The 20,764-nt window shown below is 43.3% G+C and overlaps 1 protein-coding gene across 1 annotated transcript in view; it reads right to left on the reverse strand.

Annotated features, from left to right (window-relative positions):
• Window positions 1-20,764, reverse strand: part of nup98 (nucleoporin 98 and 96 precursor) — an 83,708-nt gene that overhangs the window by 55,799 nt on the left and 7,145 nt on the right. Inside the window, exons 2-5 of the mRNA XM_056284494.1 lie at window positions 16,709-16,818; window positions 9,145-9,240; window positions 1,056-1,241; window positions 535-677 (exon numbers count right to left, since the gene is read on the reverse strand). Coding sequence (XP_056140469.1) covers window positions 535-677; window positions 1,056-1,241; window positions 9,145-9,240; window positions 16,709-16,787 — 504 coding nt within the window. The 5' untranslated portion in view covers window positions 16,788-16,818. The remainder of the gene's footprint in view (window positions 1-534; window positions 678-1,055; window positions 1,242-9,144; window positions 9,241-16,708; window positions 16,819-20,764) is intronic.

The following is a 20,764-nucleotide window of genomic DNA, read 5'->3' on the forward strand; positions in this document are numbered from 1 at the left end:
GGTTAAAAATTAGATACTTTCATTTCGATATCAAGGTATATTTTAGATGATACAAATAATTTACCTTAATATTGATGCGCCACAAATTTCACCCTAATAATTTTTTGTATCAAGCAACAGCTGGTTGCCTGCAAGCATGTATTTGAATTAAATTTCAAGTAACAAAAATCGACTGGCTCTGCATTCTACCACCCTCCTTCTTTAAATTGACTAAGGAACTGAATCAGGAAATTGAAGCATAAAATATAAATTGAATTAAAATTGTGTTTTTCACAAGAGGACACTGGGGATTCAGATAAAATCTTCATTCCTAATTTATTTAACTAGCGTTCCACAGGGTGTGTATGATTTCAAAGATACGTCACAACATTTACAGTAAATTTCACAGAGGTTTGGAGTGTGCATCGTAACACTTTCTCTCATAAAAACTGGGGGAAAAAAACAACACATTCAGCTGAACTCTTGGCTGCCAAAGTAGCTAACTGACACATTTCTGTACTGGGTATGCAGACTTTCTGAGCTGGAGGTACTTACATTGAATTTGAGGGTGGTACCTGGCTGCTGTGTCGCTGAGAAGCCAGACCCACCAAACAGGGAGGCTGAGGTCCCACCAAATGGGTTTGAGGTCGTGTTGGTAGATCCAAAAAGGCCCCCACTACTGGTACTTGTTCCAAAAGCTTAAAATAACAAAGCATGCCATTTAGGATATAAGGACAGGTATTTTCTAGACGAACAAACCATTTCATCAATAATCTACAACCTGAACTTGCATTTAGACATCATATTTTCAGCTAGATAAAATAATCTAAGGGTCTCTCATCTTTTAAATATAGTAACTGTTAACATATTTCATTTGAGCAAGACCAATTGTAATTTTTTTCCAAGATATCTTTTTATTGACCTAAGTGAAATATAGTTTATCATAGTTTATCGTCAAAAGTCACAATCAATCTTTCAATGGGATACTATGTGTTCTACATTTCTGACACCAATCCAAATTCTCTATAGATTGGACAAGGGTGTTTGAAAATGAAAGGAGGGAGAAGGATAGTTACTGCCAAAGGAGGTTGGTTTGTTGGAACCAAAAGCATTGCTCTGCTGGGAGAAGAGTCCGGCACTTGTGCCAGTGTTGGTGTTGCCAAACAAACTGGTGGAGGTGCCACTGGCTGCACCAAATCCAAAGCCACTGCTAGTGGAGGATGTCACCGGCTGGCTGAAGGTGCTGGACCCAAACAAGCCTCCTGGGGGATATGAAAAACAGATTAAAGTTAAACTCATAAAGTGGTAATTTGAAACATTAATTACACACATACATTTACTACTAGAGGAAAATCGTATTCATATACAGGCTATTTGCATGGTTTTGGCTGATATAATAATGCCCAATGTTTTGAAGAGTCTTGAAGTCCAAAGGAGTTGAATCAAGTGCAACTGGACTTGGATGAATGAGAATATTCACAGACAAGAGTCTTGAAGGATTTTTTTTAATCACTGTGCCTTGTTCATCAAGAAGTACATTAAAAAGAGTTATTCGGGGACAAGAAACTCTTCTATAACTGTAGTGGATCAATCATTATGGCAGTTTATAGCAGTTGGGGACATCAGTTTCTACATATCTTATCCCTCCTATTTTTTATATCTGAAGAGAAAAGTAAAAGTTGTTCAAATTTGAATATCTTTGAATTACTGCACCTTTGTTTTGGATTTTCACCAAACTTATAACTTTTTAGCTGGTCTTTGTATCGCTTCTTCTGATCACCTGTGGCCCGACAGCCCAGATGAAGCTGTCCATACAGGACTTGACATGGCAGGTGTTCTTGAGGCATCCTGATAACATGCCCAAGCCAGCGTAGTTAGTGTTCAGTGACCGTGGCTTCTATGCTCTTGCAGTTTGTCAAGAATCTCAGCATGAGGAACATGGGTCATGCCACGTGATTCCCCATGATTCGCCACAGACACCTTATGTGGAACCGCTCCAGCAACCTTAGATGGTGGCTGTATGTGACCCAGGCTTCACAGCTGTATAGAAGAGTTGTGATGCAGACGGCTTTGCAAATGGCAATTTTGGTGTGCAGGTGGAGGTGTTTGTTTTGCAAGACCTTATGTCGGAGTTTGCCAAAGGCTACAGAGGCTTGGTTGATTCTATTATGAGTTTCGAGATCAGTGTTGCAGCTCTTCCAGGATGGATTGGTTGGTTGGTAAGTGCTGGTTAAGTAGGGCTTCAAAATGTTCAGCCCACCTTGCCAGGATCCGCTTTTGGTCTTTCAGGGTTGTCAGTCCATCCACTGAGTTTAAGGGTGTGATAGAGCAGTTCATATATAGTCTTTATAGAACTGTAGAAGTTGTGCATATCATTTCTGTTAGCATTGAATCTCGTGAGCTTTGTTCATCCACCATGTATTTTGCAGAGTGCGCAAGGCTGTTTGTACCTCCTTACGTGCTGTTTGCCACTGCTGCTGAAAGATGGCAGATGCAGGGCAGTTGAGAGTAGCCCTGTGTGCCCCATGCATGGTTTCCAGCAGGGATGTGATGGTCTCAAGAGTTCTCGAACCAGTCCTGATATTTTCTGGCTCTATAGCCTATAGATTGATTGCAGCTTGATGTAGCAATGAGGTTAGGGAGGTCCATTGGCCTCAAACTCTATTGCCATCATGCCTATAGAGCGACAGAACTCGTTCCGTGCTGGGGCCGACTTCAATTTAGCACAGTTCAGTTGCTTATTTATGGGCTTCTTGAGATGCTACGGGGGGCACACTTTCATGTGGAGCTTGGTCATGATCAGGCAGTGATCTAGCCAGCATTCTGCACCTCTCATGGCCCGGGTCAGCAAGACATCAGTAGTGTCGGTACGTCTTGTTATGATATAATTGATCAGCTGCCAGTGTTTAGACAGTGGGTGCCTCCAGGACGTTTTGCATTAGGTCTTCTGCTGAAACAGTGTGTTTGTAATGATGAGGTCATGCACTGCACCGTTAGCAGCCTCAGACCATTTGCATTAACCTGACCAACCCCCCATGCCCACCCAGTACTCCACTCCATATACCATTACTCTTTCCTACCCTAGCATTAAAGTCTCCCAGAAGAAGGATCTTGTCCTTTTTCTTTTTTTCTTTGGATGTGATGAAGGGCCTCATCTAGTTGTTGATAGAAGCTGTCCTTCACACCATTGTAAGATGGTAGTGTTGGCGCATAGGCACTTAACAGAGTGGCACAGCGTGCCTTTGCTAGGGGGACACGGTGGGTCATTACTCTCACTTAGTCCAGTGGGTGTTTCAGTGAGGCTGGGTAGAATGCTGTTCTTGATTGACAGTCCAACACCATGCTGATGTTGTCCACCAAGGGGATAGCCTCTCCAGAAAAAGGTGTACCCTCCTCCTTCCTCTCTCATGGAGCCTTCACCCAGGAGCCTGGTTTCACTGAGAGCAACGATGTCCACGTTGTAACGTCTCAGTTCCTCAGCAATCAGAGCAGTCCTTTAAAGTGGTCTGTTGCCATCATTATCACGGAGAGTCCTAACATTCCATGTTGCCAACTTGAATGGGATCATTTTCTTGTTTTTAATCACAGGATGGAATTCCCGGTAGATGCGGTAACCTACCTAAAGGTTGGTTGAGATGACAATTTTTAGGCCACCTTTTCTAGGCCCCTCCCCAATTGGGGTGAGCAGTGTGGTCCCATGGTCAGAGGTGGAGACCTCAGTACCACTGTCTTTGCCATGACAGGTTGGTCCTGGTGGCAAGGGCTTATACCCAGGACGACCAGTCACCCATGATGACTACGGGAGGCTGCCGGAAACTCCAGACTGTCAAAGAACTGCCTAATGTGTGCCACAGAACACACTGCTTTTCTCTCTGGGTGTGCTCCCCTGACCTTTGTCTCAATAGACTTCCCACAAGGCAGCAGTTGGCCATGAGGAGCCTCTGGGGTCTGGGGACCACTGCAACTTCGAGATATGTGTGTGTGTGTGTGTGTGTGTGTGTGTGTGTGTGTGTGTGTGTGTGTGTGTGTGTACACATATATTATATATATATATACACACACATACTCCCCTTTAATTTTTGTTCAATTGTATGAAAAATACTAGGGCAAAACTGAAAATTAATTTAATCTTACTGATTTGGTGCGACCCTTGTTTGTCTTAATATCTGGTAACCACTGCTAGCCGTAGAGCGTCGTTTACATCGACACACTCATCAAGAGCCACACTGAATACCAACGCATGTTTCAATGCAAGAATTTGCTGGTGCCTTACGTTTTCAGCCATGTCTGTAATGCGCCTCTCTACAGTTCTCGCAGAAACGGGCATTTCTTTGATCCTGTTGATGATCATGTCTTTTTTTGGTAACCCATCAAATATGACCTCCAAACTGATGAGGAAAGCCTCCTTTATATAGTCTCCCTCAAAGCATGGCTTCCTGTTTTAAGCAATGCACTGCGTGACATTATAGCTGCCTCTGTAGCTTGGTTTTTGGCGGCACACAGGGTTGTAAACACGCTGCTTTGCTTCCCGCACTGGGCCACTGCCCTCTGGATTGATTCAGCTTCATCAGCCTTATCTTTGAAGTTTTTCTTGTGTCTTGTTTCAAAATGACATTTTACACTTGAAGTTCAACACATAACATTTTTGCAGCAAATTGCACACAGCGCGGTTTTTTCATGAAATAAATCCAAATTTATTTGTCCAAGATGGCTGGAAGAGGCGAAGACAATCTACTTTTTTGCTTCTGCCATCGTTAGTCATTGACATAAAGCAAAAAAGAGGGCTAGCAAACTGTGTCCACTACCGCTGTAATGCTGCGCACATTGGCAGATCAGAGGGAGGAGGGAAGGGTATAATAGACCACGTCAATTGTGTGAGTTCTCTTGCTGTCAAATGCAATGGAGTATTTTAAGACTGAGACTAATTATTTCGGTATTTTTTTTTCTAAATTTATTTCTGATCTTTCCCTTTCTCTCCCTATTTAGTGGCCAATCAATCCCTATTTTAGTTCAAACACCCACCCTCGTACTGCATGCGTCCGCCAACTGCATCTCTCTGGCCGGCAGTCTTGAAGGAGACGCCTCGCCACTTTCGTGACAAGGCAAATCCAGGCCGAACCACTGTTTTTCCCGACACACACAGAGACGCATTCATGTGACGAACACAAGCCAACTCCGCCCCCCTCCCGAAGACAGCATTGCCAATTATTGCTGCTTCGTCAAGTCTGGCCATAGTCGGATCTGACGAGACAGAGGCGCGAACCCCGGTCCCCGGTGGGCAACTGCATCGACTCAAAGTCGACACTTAGACCGCTACAGCACCGCAGACCTATTTCGGTATTATTTTAAATCAAACTGTTCTTCTTTTTTGGGGGGGGGGGATTGTTCATTTATTTTTAATATAAAATATATAATGGTGATTTTTTTTCCAAAAATATTTATATGAGCATATATTATATATAAAAAAAAGTTTTTATTGAATCACTCTGCGTGCCTGTGTTAATGGCCTCATGTGCCAGAATAGGCATGCGTGCCATAGGTGCCAAATCCTCTGCCATGACAGTGGTACTGTCATGGCAAAGACAGTGGTACTGTCATGGCAAAGACAGTGGTACTGAGGTCTCCACCTCTGACCATGGCGTACAATATCCGGCCTTATATCTGGTTGAAGTCTGGTGGTGTTGGGGTGTCTGGCGACAGGAGCAGGATAGAATTGGCCTGGGAGCTCCTAGTCAGAGCCCTGCTATCCTATAATATAGGTAATGTGTGGCATGTGTGCTATGCACCTGCATCCTGTATGCTTTATATTGTGGTATTGACTGTCTTTTTATTTAGGCCTGTGGTTTTTCAATTCTATTTTTGCAAGGTTTTGAACAAAAGTGTGATTGGTACTGTATTATGGTGTATTATCATAGTGACGTTGCCTCCAGGATGTTTTACTTTGCAGTAGGCATTTGCGTGCATGGAAGATTCAATGGTGGAAGCTGAAAGCGGAACCTTGTAGAGAAAGCTTTAGGATGAAGGTAAGCGAGCTGTTGGGAGATAGAGTGCCAATAGATTGAGATACAACAGCAGAAGGACTAAGGGAAGCAGGCAGGAGAGTGCTAGGAGAACCTCAAGGGGGTAAAACGAAGGGACAGGAAAGTTGGTGGTGGAAGAAAGAAGTGCAGCACTGCATAAATAAGAAAAAGTGAGCCAAAATGAAGCTGGACAAAAACAAGAATGAGCAAAACAAGAACAAATACAAGAACGCTAAGAAAAAAACTAGGAAAGTGGCAGCGATAGCAAGGGCGAGAGCATAAGAGGACCTGTACAAAAGACTAGATACAAAGGATGGAAAGAAAGATCTATATAAAATAGCCAAAAAGAGAGACAGAGCAAGGGGGTCTGCAGTGGTGTAGCGGTCTAAGCATCGGCTTTGCACCGATGCAGTTGCCCACTGGGGACCGGAGTTCTCGCCCCGGTCTCGTCAGATCCGACTATGGCCAGACTCAACGAAGCAGCAATAATTAGCAATGCTGTCTTCGGGAGGGGGGCAGAGTCGGCTTGTGTTCGTCACAGGAATGTGTCTCTGTGTGTGTCGGAAAAAGCAGTGGTTCGGCCTGGATTCGCCTTGTCACAAAAGTGGAGAGGCGTCTCCTTCGAGACTGCCGGCCGGAGAGATGCAGTTGGCGAACGCATGCAGTACGAGGGTGGGTGTTTGAACTAAAATAGGGATCGATTGGCCACTAAATTGGGAGAAAAAAGGGAAAAATCAGAAATAATTTTTTTTTAAAAAGAGAGACAGAGCAAGCAAGGATGTTGAACAAGTAAAACTGATTAAGGACGCAGAGGGAAGAGTACTGTCATAAGATGATGATATTTTACAAAGATGGAGGGATTATTTCAGTCACCAAATGAATGAAGAGAATAACTGAGTCAGAAGGACATGAACAACAAAGGAACAAAGACGACATTGGCGAGATTACAAGGAATGAGGTACTAAAAGCATTGCAGTGAATGAAAAATGAAAAAGCTGTTGGACCAGGCAATATACCAGCAAAAGTCTGCAAATACTTAGGCGATACTGGCATAAAGTTCTAGACTTGACTCTTCAACAAAATAATACAGACTGGGAAAATGCCAAATGAATGGAGAAAGAGCATATTGGTACCAATTTACGAGAAAAAAAGTGACGCTCAAAGATACAACAACTACAGAGGGATAAAACTGATGTGACATACAATGAAGTTATGGGCGAGAGTGACTGAAGTGAGACTTAGGAAGGAAGTGACTAGGGAAATTTCTAGGGTACAATTTGGATTGATGCCAGGAAGAAGTACCATAGATACGATATTTGTACTCAGGACTTTAGCTGAAAAATACATTGCAGGACAGAAAGAACTGCACTTTATTGCTTTGGAACAGGCATATGACAGAGTACCGAAAGAGAGGAGTTTTGGTATTGCCTGAGAGCAAAGGAAGAGTCAGAAAATTACATCTGCATAATTGAGGACATGTACAGAGACTGTAAGAACGTAGCTCAATGTGCAGTGGGAACAACAAGCGAATTTGAGGTAAAGGTAGGACTGCAGCAAAGATCGGCATTGAGCCGTTTCCTGTTTGTGATACCGATGGACAGTCTCACAGAACATCTTAAGCAAGAGCCACATGATGCGCCACATGATGTCATCAGCAAACATCACATGATGTTTGCTGATGACATCATGCTAGCTAATGAGGACAAGGAAAGGTTGGAGAGAGGTCTTGAAGATTAGAAAAAAGCGCTAGAGATTAGAGGATTAAAGATCAGCAGAACAAAGACTGAGTACCTGTGTATAACTAAGCAAGTAGAAAGTCTACGATTGACCTTAGAGGAGAAGATTTCTCAGAAGTTAATGAATTCAAGTACTTAGGATCAACAATGCAGACAGGAGGCGGTGATATGAAGGAAGTCAAGAAAAGGACACAATCTGGGTGGAATTCATGAAGAAAGGTAGCTGGAGTACTTTGTGACAAAAGAATGTTGTTGAGGGTAAAGGGCAAGATATACAAATCAAGGGTTAGGCCTGCCATGCTCGATGGCAGGGATGGGCAACATGATTCATAAAGGACTGGTGTGGGTGTAGGGATGCTGGGTGCTTGGTGTTCCAACCAAGCAGTTACACACCTGAGTTTACAAATCAAGGTCTTTAGCAAAGACTATTGGTTGACTAATAGAAACAGGTGTGTAACTGCTTGGTTGAAACAGACCCGCACCAACACCACCCCTTTCTGGATCATGCTGACCATCCCTGCTCTATAGTATGGATGCAATGACAACAACAGAGAGGCTAGAATTACAGGTAGCAGAGATGAACATGTTGAGTTGGTCATTGGGAGTGACCAGAAAAGACCGGAAGAGAAATGAAGAACTGAGCCCTTCGTTCAAGATCAGAGGAATGGATGAGAAGTTGAGAGAGACAAGATTAAGATGGTTTGGACATGTACAGAGAGGAGGCTTGGACTATATAGCAAAGAAGGTATTGGACCTGGAAATACCTGGCAAAAGAAAGAAGAGGAAAACCAAGGAAAAGATGGAGAAACCAGACAGAGCAGGACATTAGGAGGGAGAGTCGAACTGTGGGAGAGGGATGTGTCAGACAGAAAGCTATAGAGGGCAACAATCCATTGTGGCGACCCCTGAGTTAAAGGGAACAAGCTGAAAGAAGAAGGCATTTGTGTGTTGTCTTTAAAGTGTGGTTGTCGTCTTGCTAGCCTATGTTTTGTGTAAAACAAACAGTTGATGTTGTGGGCATGTTCCGATGTTGTCATTTGATGCAACCTAGGTCTGGTCTGTTTAGAAGCGACCGCCTGGTCTGTTTAGAAGTAAACCGTTGGCCGAAAAGGCAGTGTGAGGCAGCCCTTTAAAAATGTAACATATGACATTCACTATATTTTGGCTCCTGAAAATTTGATTTGGCTCCTAAATATTTGGGTGTAGGAGCCAATGGCTCATATATATAAAAATGTGTGTGTGTGTGTGTGTGTGTGTGTGTGTGTGTGTGTATATATATATATATATATATATATATATATATATATATAGTTAGTTATTCATTTATCTATTTAATTATTTTTGTTGCCTGCAACCGTTAAGCAGTTTTAATATTAACCCCTAGAGTAGGTGAGGGAGAATTAGAGAACCTGGTTTATTCTGTGTGGCACCAAAGAGTCCTCCAGTGTTGCCAGTTGTCCCAAATGCAGAAGTTCCAAAACCGCCAGTAGTTCCGAAGCCTGTGTCTGCAAATTTAGAGTTTGTGTCAGTACAGGTTAGCAATTAACTTGTGCATAATCACCTATCCCACTCACTACTGGGTAGTATGCCTTGAAAACAACATTCTTATTTGGACATCTATTTGGAGAACATGGTTTTAAGCACTTGCTTAAATCTCACTATTTCTACAGTACTAAAACCAGTGTTTCCTCTACATGTACCTCGCTGCTGCTGAAATATGGCCACTGCTCCATTTTTTTTTTTTTTTTGTTACGAGGAAAGGGGAGAGGAGAGGAGAGAAGAGAAAAGACAGGAGAGGGCTCCATATTATCTCTTTAAAAACTAATTTTATATTGTTTTGCGCTATGGACGCTTCATATCCAGGTCAGTTCACACAACTGTGAGTAAAGCATATAAACAAAAAACTTTGCGCTTATCTGAATGTCAGCATAGATGTAGATGTCAACAGTGAAGCACGTAATGCTGATCACGGATTCAGGATTATCATTTGCCGAAGGGACACAGTCCTGCAACTTCACTAATAGGGCTGAATGACTTGGGAAAATAAACTAATAGCAATTTTTTTAAGACCAATATTGCGATTGCGATTTGGTATGCAATTTTTTTTTTCAAAGTTCATTATCTTCTGTTTTTGTTTTTTTGGGGGGGATTTCACCCTTTTCTCCCCAGTTGCATCCAGCCAATTACCCCACTCTTCCGAGTTGTCCCAGTCGCTGCACCCCTCTGCCTATCTGGAGAGGGCTGCAGACTACCACATGCCTCCTCCGATACATGGAGTCCCAAGACGCTACTTTTCACCTGACAGTTTCGCCAGGGGGACGCAGCATGTGGGAGGATCGCACTATTCCCCCTAGTTCCCCATCTCCCCCGAACAGGCGCCCCGACCAACCAGAGGAGGCGCCAGTGCAGTGACCAGGACACATACCCACACCCGGCTTCCCGGCCAATTGTGTCTGTAGGGCTGCTCGACCAAAGCGGAGGTAACACGGGAACTCGAACCGGCAATTCCCGTGTTGGTATGCAACAGAACAGACCGCTACACAACCGGACGCCCCCGAAGTTCATTATCTTTTGTGTGATCCACCAAATACAGTAATAAATCATTCTATAGTGTGACCAACACAACAGTCAACATATAAACTGCTCTTTGTTGTAGGCCAGGCCTAGGTGTTAGGATGAAATGAGATGAATTGATGAATGAATTGGTATGAATAACATATCTTTAACTACTAAACTGTAAAAAGAAAAATCTTCAATCACAGAACATTGACTGATTTAACTTCAAGCCTTGTAAACAGGTGATATAATTATCATGACTGAACTTTTAAATAAAATCTGAAAGAGGAACAACAAAGCACTGCAGAACAACAGGCCCGATGTGAACATTAATATGAAAAACCAATACGAATCTTACTGATCTCCAGTCAGTAACGGTAGCAAATCACATAAACGAAAGTGTATAAACATAAAAAAAATAACAAATCTGTGGCTCTACCACTCAAAGTATTTAGATAACTCAAAGTTGTTGTGTGGATTGCACTTTTTAATAAAATCTAAAAATAAAAATTGTGTGAACACTAATATAAATATTAAACTTACTGATATCCAGTCAGTAACAGTAACTAACCACACAGACCAAAGCGTAAAGGAGTATGGTTCTGCCAGCCACTGTCATCCTACTTTATGGTTCTCAGTAACTCACAGGTTTTTTGCTAGGAAAACCAGCGTATCGACTTTTGCTGGTTTTAAGGATGAACGAGTAAAAGTTACTATATTCCCTCCCTGCTAAACAGACATTCTGAGGGGGAAGTTGTGGCTGGTACACAAAGATAATTGCGAGCCATCTTGCTCAGTCATGGAAAGTTGATCTTGTGCAGCTTTCACCAGGCCAGGGGATCTTCATCTCCATCAGTGGAAGGGGTCATCAGGTAACTATTCTATTTATTCTATTTTCTATTTGCAATGAGGGATATTTATATTATATATAAAAAGATGCACGTGTGTGAGTGTGTGTGCACGCGCGCGCGTGCATGTGTCCGTGTGTGTGAGAGAGAGAGAAAGACATTGTCAGTATCATATTCAAGAACATTATTTAATTCAACTCAATTTATTGTCATTAAAAACAATGTTTAGGCACATGTGAAAACGAACTGAGGGCTGCGGCTTCGCCAAATAGTTATTATTGCTATTATTATTATTAGACTTTATCTTAACTTGCTTATATATACACATCTTGCTGACTGTTCCATTTCGGTCTTCAGTCGGGTCTTAATGGCAGGGATGTGGTCTGCACTATGTACTGTGTTTTGAACCTCGGATCCAGAAATGACGTGATGTCAAAAAGCTCCTGGGTGTTACTATATTCGTCATTGAGGTATGCCAGGACCTTGGTTTTAGTCGACCTAGACAGGTCAGTGTCCTCATCATCTTCAGCCAAGACTGATGTGGCTCGAAGATGGAGAATTTGCTTGAGGTAGGAGATGCTGATGTACTCCTCTCCAGAAAGTGCATCAGTAGAGGATGTAGCACCTGGGCGCACATTTCGACAATACCTGGGATATGGCCTTGGTCTGTTCCAACACTCTTGCAATCATCATTTCTTTGGAGCCCCATCTTGTTGGGCACTCAGTTGTGAGGGTGTGCTCAGGAAGAGCTACATCTGTGTCTCAGTGATTGCTGCCTTCTTCTTCCAACTGTAGGAGAAATGCCCCACCAGCTTCTTGCTGGTAGGGAACCCTGTTGCTCTTGACATTGTCATCTTTCATCACATTTTCTGAAAGAAATTTTTTAAAAAAAATTAGTGTACTTTATACAATTTAAGTTGTGTGTTACTAGGCTATCACAAGCATACATACACACGTGTACACATACACAGCTACATTAGAAAACAACCTTTCATTCAGTCATTCTGTTCTTAATCTTTCACGTGTCTCTCTCTCTCTCTCTCTCTCTCTCTCTCTCTCTCTCTCTCTCTCACACACACACTCACACACACACACACACACACACACAAAAAATACTGAAAACAACTTACCAACGGCAACATATAATCGGTGGCCGAAACACTGGAGCCTGGTCCACTTGTTAAGCTGTGCTGCCTGCACCATGTTCAATGCATTGTCCGTCGTTAGGCAGACACGTTTTTCTTGATTGAGGTCCCAGTTGGCTAGCCCTTCTCTCAGGCCAGCTGCGATGTCCTCCCCAGTGTTGTCACCCAGGAAGTAAGCAGTCTGAAGACAGTGAGCTTTAAGGTGGAATTCTTCATTGACAAAATGTACGGTCAGACTTTGATAGGGCTCCGCTGTATGGCTTGACCACGTGTCCGTGGGAGTAGCGAAAAACTCTGCTGTTTTTAGCTCTGCTGCAACACTCTGCCTGCACATTTTATATAGCTCCGGTATGGCAACCTGGCTAAAATATATGCGGGATGACATGCTGTACTGTTTATCAACTGTCTTTACCAAAGCCGTAAATTCAGCCTTTGTCACTGTGTTGAGGGGCATCATATCTTTCCCTATGGACTTCGCTATCACCTGAGTAATTTTGCGGTGCCATTTTGAACCTCGTTCATTTTTATATATATATACTTTAATGATCCCCGTAGGGAAATTATGCATATAATTTCGAACGTTTCGGCCAGTGATCCCCGCCGGGTGAAGGTATTCAGCCTATTTGACACATTAGTGGTCGGGTTTTCAGTCATGGAATTGTCATACATGGCCTTGTGATGCTTTCTTAAATACTGGAACAGGTTTGTGGTGTTGCCCCGTGTTGTAGCTACGGTAGTAAGGCATATTCTGCACAATACCTGACTCTGTGCAGCATCTTCTTTGCTACATCCAAAATAGGTCCAGACAACTGACGTACTGCTCCACTTTGACACTAAAGTCACCTCATCAGTGTTCGGTTCTGCTGAGGCCATGTTCACAAGACACTCACTTTACTGCTAGAATCAAAAAGTAGCAAGTTGTTTTCTTCATTTGCTGCTCTCACTTGCATGTCACGTGAGAGTAGGGTAGCGTGTGTATACGCGAACCCCACATGGCCAGGAGTTTCCGACCCTCAAATTGTTTAGATTATGTAACATAAAAAACACACTTATTTTAATCAGACTTTGTGATTTGAAAATTGCATTCTATTACATCGCAATTTCAGTTTGAATTCGATTAATCGTTCAGCCATATTCACTAAGTATTGCACAGTAACGTTGCAGCAAACGCAATCATTTGATAGGACTACATTTCGTTTCAGTAAAAATATTCCCAACGACAGGAGGTATTCCAGATGCGCTGGTTTTTTTCTTCTTCCTGTAGGCGGGGCTTACTATACGTGAGGGCCAACATGATGTGCGAAAGCTGTCAATCTCAAAGACAACTGGCAGATTCCCTCAGAGATATTAACGTTACAGTCGAGATATTAATGGCATAGAGAAACCTCCCAGCAGCGCATGTTTTGCAAGCGCACAAACAGTGCATGCAGAAAAAAATAATAATTGCGTAACACCTCCACTGCTATAATTTCATCCTAAGGGAAACACTGAAAAGGAACACTGTCCTTTGCAATGTGATAAATAATTGTGTCAACTGTTTCTCTCCACTTATATTTTTGTGTTAATAACGATGAAACGGGGACGTCCCACTGGCTCATCCAGTTAAGCAAATATTATGTAGGCTCAGACCTGATCACAGCAACCCAAATTTGAATCTGGCCACAAGTCCTAGGGTGCATTCCTGTGTTCCCTGTCCATCTCTTATAATGTTGTTTAATAAAGGCTACAATGTTAAAAAAAAACAGATTAAAAAAAGTATTAATAATTTGGATAGCTTTATTTTAGAAATACTTCATACATTAAAAAGTACTGTTTGTCTGATCAACTAAAACCAAACCATTTAAAAAAATACTGAACAGGAGTTTCTTGGGGTCCAAGTTAAGGGTTGTTGTATGTTATTCCCTGTCACACTCAACACCTCGCTGAATTCTGATGCCCTGCTTATTTACAAAGAAGGGCATGACCAGAGATTCCAGTCAGCAATTCGGTCAACACAAAATTAGGGGTCTTCTTACGTTTTGACTAAGTCTTAAGTTGAAAGGTCCTGTTGTCAAAAATAAAAATGTAAGTAAAGCACTAGCATGTAACCAACAATGCAGCAAAGTGTTATTGCTCAACTAAAAATATGCCAAACATAGTGAAAATAGTGTTCCTCATATATTGATTTATTTGTGGCGCCCACCACAATATCATCAACATTGACTGCCACATATCGATTTTTTATTTTATCATTTATGGTCACGCTGCTTCTCTGTCCTCTCCTCTGCTCAGGGTGGGGCTGCATGCTCCATACATGCTCCACACGGAGCCAACAGCAGAGCAGAGAGGCTGGGTGGACACAGTAAACCAGGTGAAGTGAAGACAACTCGAAGATTACTTGAGGTTATGTCAACTACGCTCGTTACCGTACGTGCAATAAAAGGCTAATATCAAACCACCTGTTCAACTAGCATGTAGAAAAGTGGTATTTTCAACTGTTTTGTCCGCAGTCTACCAGCATGTTTACACAACCACAGCGCGCTGGTTAAGCTAATAGCAAATTGTTATGAACAAGCTATAACAAAAGCTGTCTGTATGTAGCCTAACTGTTTATCTTAGTTTGCCATGAATCTTGAAATTTGGCAAATTCTTGTAAACTTAGCTGCTGGCTTGCCCACTGGGGACCGAGGTTCACGCCCCGGTCTCGTCAGATCCGACTATGGCCGGACTCGATGAAGCAGCAATAATTGGCAACGCTGTCTTCGGGAGGGGGGCAGAGTCGGCTTGTGTTCATCACATGAATGTGTCTCTGTGTGTGTCAGAAAAAGCAGTGGTTCGGCCTGGATTCGCCTTGCCACAGAAGTGGCGAGGCGTCTCCTTCGAGACTGCCGGCCAGAGATGCAGTTGGTGAACGCATGCAGTACGAGGGTGGGTGTTTGAACTAAAATAGGAATCGATTGGCCACTAAATTGGGAGAAAAAGGGAAAAATTAGAATTAAAAAAAACTTAGCTGCTGGCTGAGACAAACCAGCCCCTCCTTCCTCTGCCAACAATACCTGCAGACAGTGAATCACAGCAGCAGGAGGACGACAGAGGACAGGATGAATGACTGATTCTGACTGATGTCTGTACTCTTCAGTCTTTCTAAACTTCATTCAGTATTTTCATGTCAGGGACATTATTTATTTTACTGATATTTTAGATTTCTTTCCAGTCAAATATTATTGAGTCTATAGTGACTTTGCTGTTGTCAACATTACTGCTGCTCTAGAAACAGTATTCAGCTGTATTAAAAATATAAACCAATTCTAATCTTGTTCTGAATTTCTTCTTTTTTTTAAAAATGATAATAATAAAAAAACACAATTCTTTAGTAATGAAAAAGAAACAGTAAGAGTACTGATAAAGAACTGGGCTGACAAGTGTGTGGATAAGATAAAGATAAAATCCTAACATACTTGTCCATACAGCTAGTTAGTGCAGCAGGTCACAGCTCAAATCCCTTCACTATAAGCCTTGTTTAACCAGTGTTATTTTGTGATTATTTTTTTTTCTCCCTAATTGTATCCGGCCAATTACCCCACTCTTCCGAGCCATCCCAGTCTTTGCCCCATCCCCTCTGCCGATCCGTGGAGGGCTGCAGACTACCACATGCTTCCTCCGATACATGTGGAGCCGCCAGCCACACCTTTTCATCTGACAGTGAGGAGTTTCGCCAGGGGGATGTAGCACATGGAAGGATCACGCTACTCCCTCCAGTTCCCCCACCCCCCTGAACAGGCAGCCTGATCAACCAGAGGAAGCGCTAGTGCAGCGACCAGGACACATACCCACATCCAACTCCCCACCAGCAGACACGGCCAATTGTGTAAGGACATCCAACCAAGCCAGAGGTAACGCAGGGATTCAAACCGGCAATCCCCGTGTTTGCAGCCAACAGAATAGACAGCCACGCCACCTGGACGCCTGATTATTATTTTTATATGGAGCACAGTGTGATCACTCAAAAATGTCAAGGATTACGTCATCCCCCCCCCCCCATATTAAAGTACAACTTAAATCATTCAGGTAGGCATAAAAGTTAAAGATTGTCAAAGATTGTTCATTTCCGACAGTGTCAAATTTTTTCACTGTGGATGGGGGGGTATCCTCCGGTCAGCTGTCACCACAAAGTGAATCTAATTCTGTGGGAAACACTGGAATATTCAATTTGCTGCCCATCCTTAATTCTAACTCTGCAGCCTTACACATCTTGTTTTGTCAACAGGGCAAAACTTGAGGTTCAATTGTAAGCGCTAAACACTGACAAATAAAGGCTCAGCCACAAATTGCTTTAATCTGCCCTGTACTCAGCAAAACATCAAACATGGCCACTGTAGCAGCTTCATAACACTGTGGTACGCATGCAACAGTCTTGCAAGTTCAAAGCCATAAGTCATACTTACTTTGCTGTCCAAAGGTAGACGTAGTCCCAAAACCCCCAGTCCCTCCACCGAAGGGAGTTCCAAATGACTTGTTAAACATGTTGCCCTGCTAGCAGGACCACATATGTCTGCTGCAAAAAAACAAAAACAAAAGGAACAGTCACCTAAAAAAGTAAAGCTTCAATCAGTCATTTCTTATCTCTTATTTGTGACAATGCCTAGTCTGCTCCCTAGTTAACAAGAACTATGGCTGTCCCATCACTTTCCCTTTAACCACACCCCACATGTCAGGGTGCCCTTGAATGGGTAGTGGCTAGGGGTGGGAATTTCTAGGCACCTCACGATTCAATTCGGAATCAGAGGCTACGATGCGATTATAAAGCGATTATTGATGTATCTTGATGCATCAACATTTTTTTTTATTTCTATGCATGATTTATTTTTTCTCAATGTGTGACTACTTGCCACATTTAAAACATAGCATTTTTGTAATGATCCATAATTAAAATATATTTCTATTAATACAGTAACAAATAGAAGAGATGTGTCAACTGAAAGGTCACATTTCCCAGCATTGCAAAGAACCAACAAGAAAAGAAACAAAAGCAGCATTCTTGTTGTAAATTAACACCGGGCTTCAGCAAGACTTCAGCAATCACTTGATAACATAAAAAGCTGCCCTCATTCACAAATAAATAATAAAGACTTCAACCGAAATCCTCCTGTTAAGGGCAATGAGCACAGAATCCCTCAGACAAAAAAAAACAAAAACAAAACATTTTGCTGTATATTAAAATCAAAAACAGCTTTCATACAAAAACAACATAGAATTCTATACCAGCTCTCATACAAATTTAATGCTTTCTATGGTATATGTGGTAAAACAATACATAATGGAGAAAATACAAATAATAGGCCACAATGAAATCATGGAAATGCATGGAAGTGCAACATAGCAAAGTGCTTAGCTGGTGAATGCTGTGGTCGGTGCAGTGGCAGTGACTAACGCCAACTCGCTCAAACTGCCCGACTTCTGGGAAATGGCTGCGGCAGCATGGTTCGCTCACATCGAAGCCCAGTTCACGATTAGGAACATTACTGTGGATGAGACCAAGTACTACTACGTCGTGGCGGCACCAGGAACATCTACGGCGTCATGGATATGGGGCCTGCTGCAAGCCCCGCCACCCGTGGATAAGTACAGTACGATTAAGAGACACTTGCTACAGGTTTTTGAGCTAGCAGAGGTGGAGCGGGCGGACTGGTTGTTTTCGCTGCAAGGCTTGGGAGACGGCAAGCCATCGGAGCTAATGGACAAGAGGCTGAGTATGCTGGGTTCGTGCAACCCCGCCTTCCTTTTCGTCCAGCTGTTCCTCCGTCAGCTCCCCTCGCACATCCGTGCTGCCTTGGCCAACTCCAAGTCGTCCGCCACCAGCAACTTTCGTGAGTTGGCCGCGGAGGCTGACAGGATTTTTCTGCCAGCCGACAGCAGTGTGCGGCCACTCTGCTGCCTGCCCACGTTCTTCCACCACGTCTGCTGAGGTGGCCCGGGCGTTCATCGGGTCCTGGGTAGCCCAGTTTGGCACGCCATCTGACCTCACTTTTGACCAGGACCCACAGTTCACATCCAAGCTCTGGACTGCAGTCGCTGAAAGCCTAGAGGTGAAGCTGCACCGCATCACAGCATACAACCTGCAGGGCAACGGTTTATGTGAGCGGTTTCATCATTCTATGAAAGCCGCTCTTCAGGCCAGCCCCACAGACAGTAGCTGGGTCGACTGGCTCCCATGAGTCATGCTTGGCCTGCGGACTGCCCCTAAGGAAGACCTCCAGTTCTCGTCGGCCAAGCTGGTTTACGGCCAGCCACTGCGGGTCCCTGGGGAATTTCTCCCAGACGGCACGGCACCCTGGTGTGCTGCCCGCCAATGGGCTGTGTTCCAGGACACTGCCGGCGTTTTCACTCCAGTTCCAACTTTGCGGCACGGCCTCCCTCAGTCTCACGTCCCCAAAGACCTGCAGTCAGCCGGGTATGTCTTCATCCAGCATGACGCCCACCGTACCCCCCTGCGGCCCCCCTACGATGGCCCCTTCCATGTCCTCACAGTGGGGGCTAAGAACTTTGTTGTGGATGTCAGTGGTAAGCAGGAGTGGGTTTCGGTGGACCATCAAAAAGCCGGCTCACCTGGACTTGGACAGGCCGGTTCAACTGGCCCAGTCCCCTCGGCGTGGACGCCCCCCTGCCCCTACACCCTTCAAGAGGAGCCATTTTGGCCGCATTATTCTTCCCCCGCCTAGTTGATTTTTTTTTTTTTGTCATGGTGAATTCTGGGGGGGGGGTGTAGTGACCTACTTGCAGGTTAGATATTCACCATGGGGGCCAGAGACGGTCCCTTTAAGACAGTGGGCGGGGGTTAGCGAGGGGTATTGTGGGTAGACACGAGGCTGAGGTTTTTAGCAGAATGAATTGTTGACTTAAGAGTTTGTTGGAGGAAATAAACGACCCCACGGCTGTGTGGTCAAAAGGAGAAGTGGTCTCGTCTCCTTTCTTTCATCCTCCACAGAGCCATCTTTTCTTGTTGTGTAGCACAATTGCTTTACTTTACAACTTTAAAAAACTACTACAAAGACCAAGGCGGTCATTTTGACCATTTCGAATTGTCAAAGTTTAATAACTGTGAGAAAGAAAAAAAGATACAGACCTGTCGCTCCCTGAATGTTTCTAAAATTGCATATATCTGCATTAAAATTAGTTTTCAATCAATTGTACAAAAAAGTTATTAAGATCTACCTAAAACGACCATGAGCAGTCAAAATGACCGCACGTAATTTGCGCATCTTGTCACTATTTATGACGAGTGTTGTTCACGTCATTTCCTTCACAATGTTCAGTCCTTTTTTACATTTCACGTTTTTTAGGCCTTGTTACATTTGTTAGATTAGCATATGTGTTTTCCATTTTGTTTTTCAGGTATTATTTCCAACATGTCTGGGTACAGTCGCCGTTTCACACGCACCATGACTACCACTGAGGCGTTGTAGTATTTACAGGTGTTGGACAGCAGCGATTTTAAATTGTTTAAAAAACAGTATTGTAACGATCACAAATGTGTAGACTCGCTAGCCCGTTGGCTGACGGGTCGGACACTTTAGTCGACTGCTTAATGTAGTCGCCTGTGGTGTAGGAGACCCAGGTTCGCGTCCCGGCTGCGGCGGTTCCCAGCTGCCCCCTGAATTCACTACAGTATTAAAGTTGTTGAAAGGTTTTTCTTTATATATTCTTCATATATATATATATATTCTTTATATATTGTGTTTAAAATAAAGACAAGCGTTTTCTACACCTTATTGTTTTAAAAAATCATTCACGTTATATGACAGAAGAGCGATAAAAAGGAGACCTTTTGGTGTTAAAGGCAACGCAATGAAAAATGTGGGTGCACCTAAATTTTGTGCTGGTGCACCTAAAAAAAAAAGTTAGGCGCACCAGTGCAACCAATGCAAAAAGTTAGTGTAGAGCCCTGAATCTGGGTGGAAACATGAAATATGGTTTCACATGTTTGTTGTGTTCCCGAAATGTGTTATTTTAGTTAGACAAACTTGCATACAGTGTGGCTCTTGTCCAGGTCCCTTTTCCCTTCAACTTCATTCCATATGCTGGCTTAAAAGCCAGCATATGGAAGCATTTTGGCTGGTCAGATTGTATCCAACTTCGGTTGCTCGCGCTCAGCCATCCTCACCAAAACTGAAGTAGCCTAGCTTAGAACGTAAACACGACACACAAGATTTACGTCCGTCATGTTTCACCATCTAGCTGGTTCAGCAGCAGCCGTAAGGAGCATACAGCCCAGTCAAGAATTGAACAATAAATTTCCGATTATTGAGACTTCTGGACCGAGACATAATCCTTTATGAGAGAATCTCGATGCATCTAAGAATTGATTTTTTTCCCCTCTACCCCTAGTAGTGGCCCTTCAAAATGAAGTCAGAGGGGTAGGGGGCAGGGTTTCCATTAACCCGTAATTAACGTTTTTTACCGATAAATCTCTCAAAATCTGAAAAATAATCTCCTGGCCATGG

Source organism: Lampris incognitus, chromosome 8, assembly GCF_029633865.1.
Source record: "Lampris incognitus isolate fLamInc1 chromosome 8, fLamInc1.hap2, whole genome shotgun sequence".
NCBI lineage: Eukaryota > Metazoa > Chordata > Actinopteri > Lampriformes > Lampridae > Lampris > Lampris incognitus.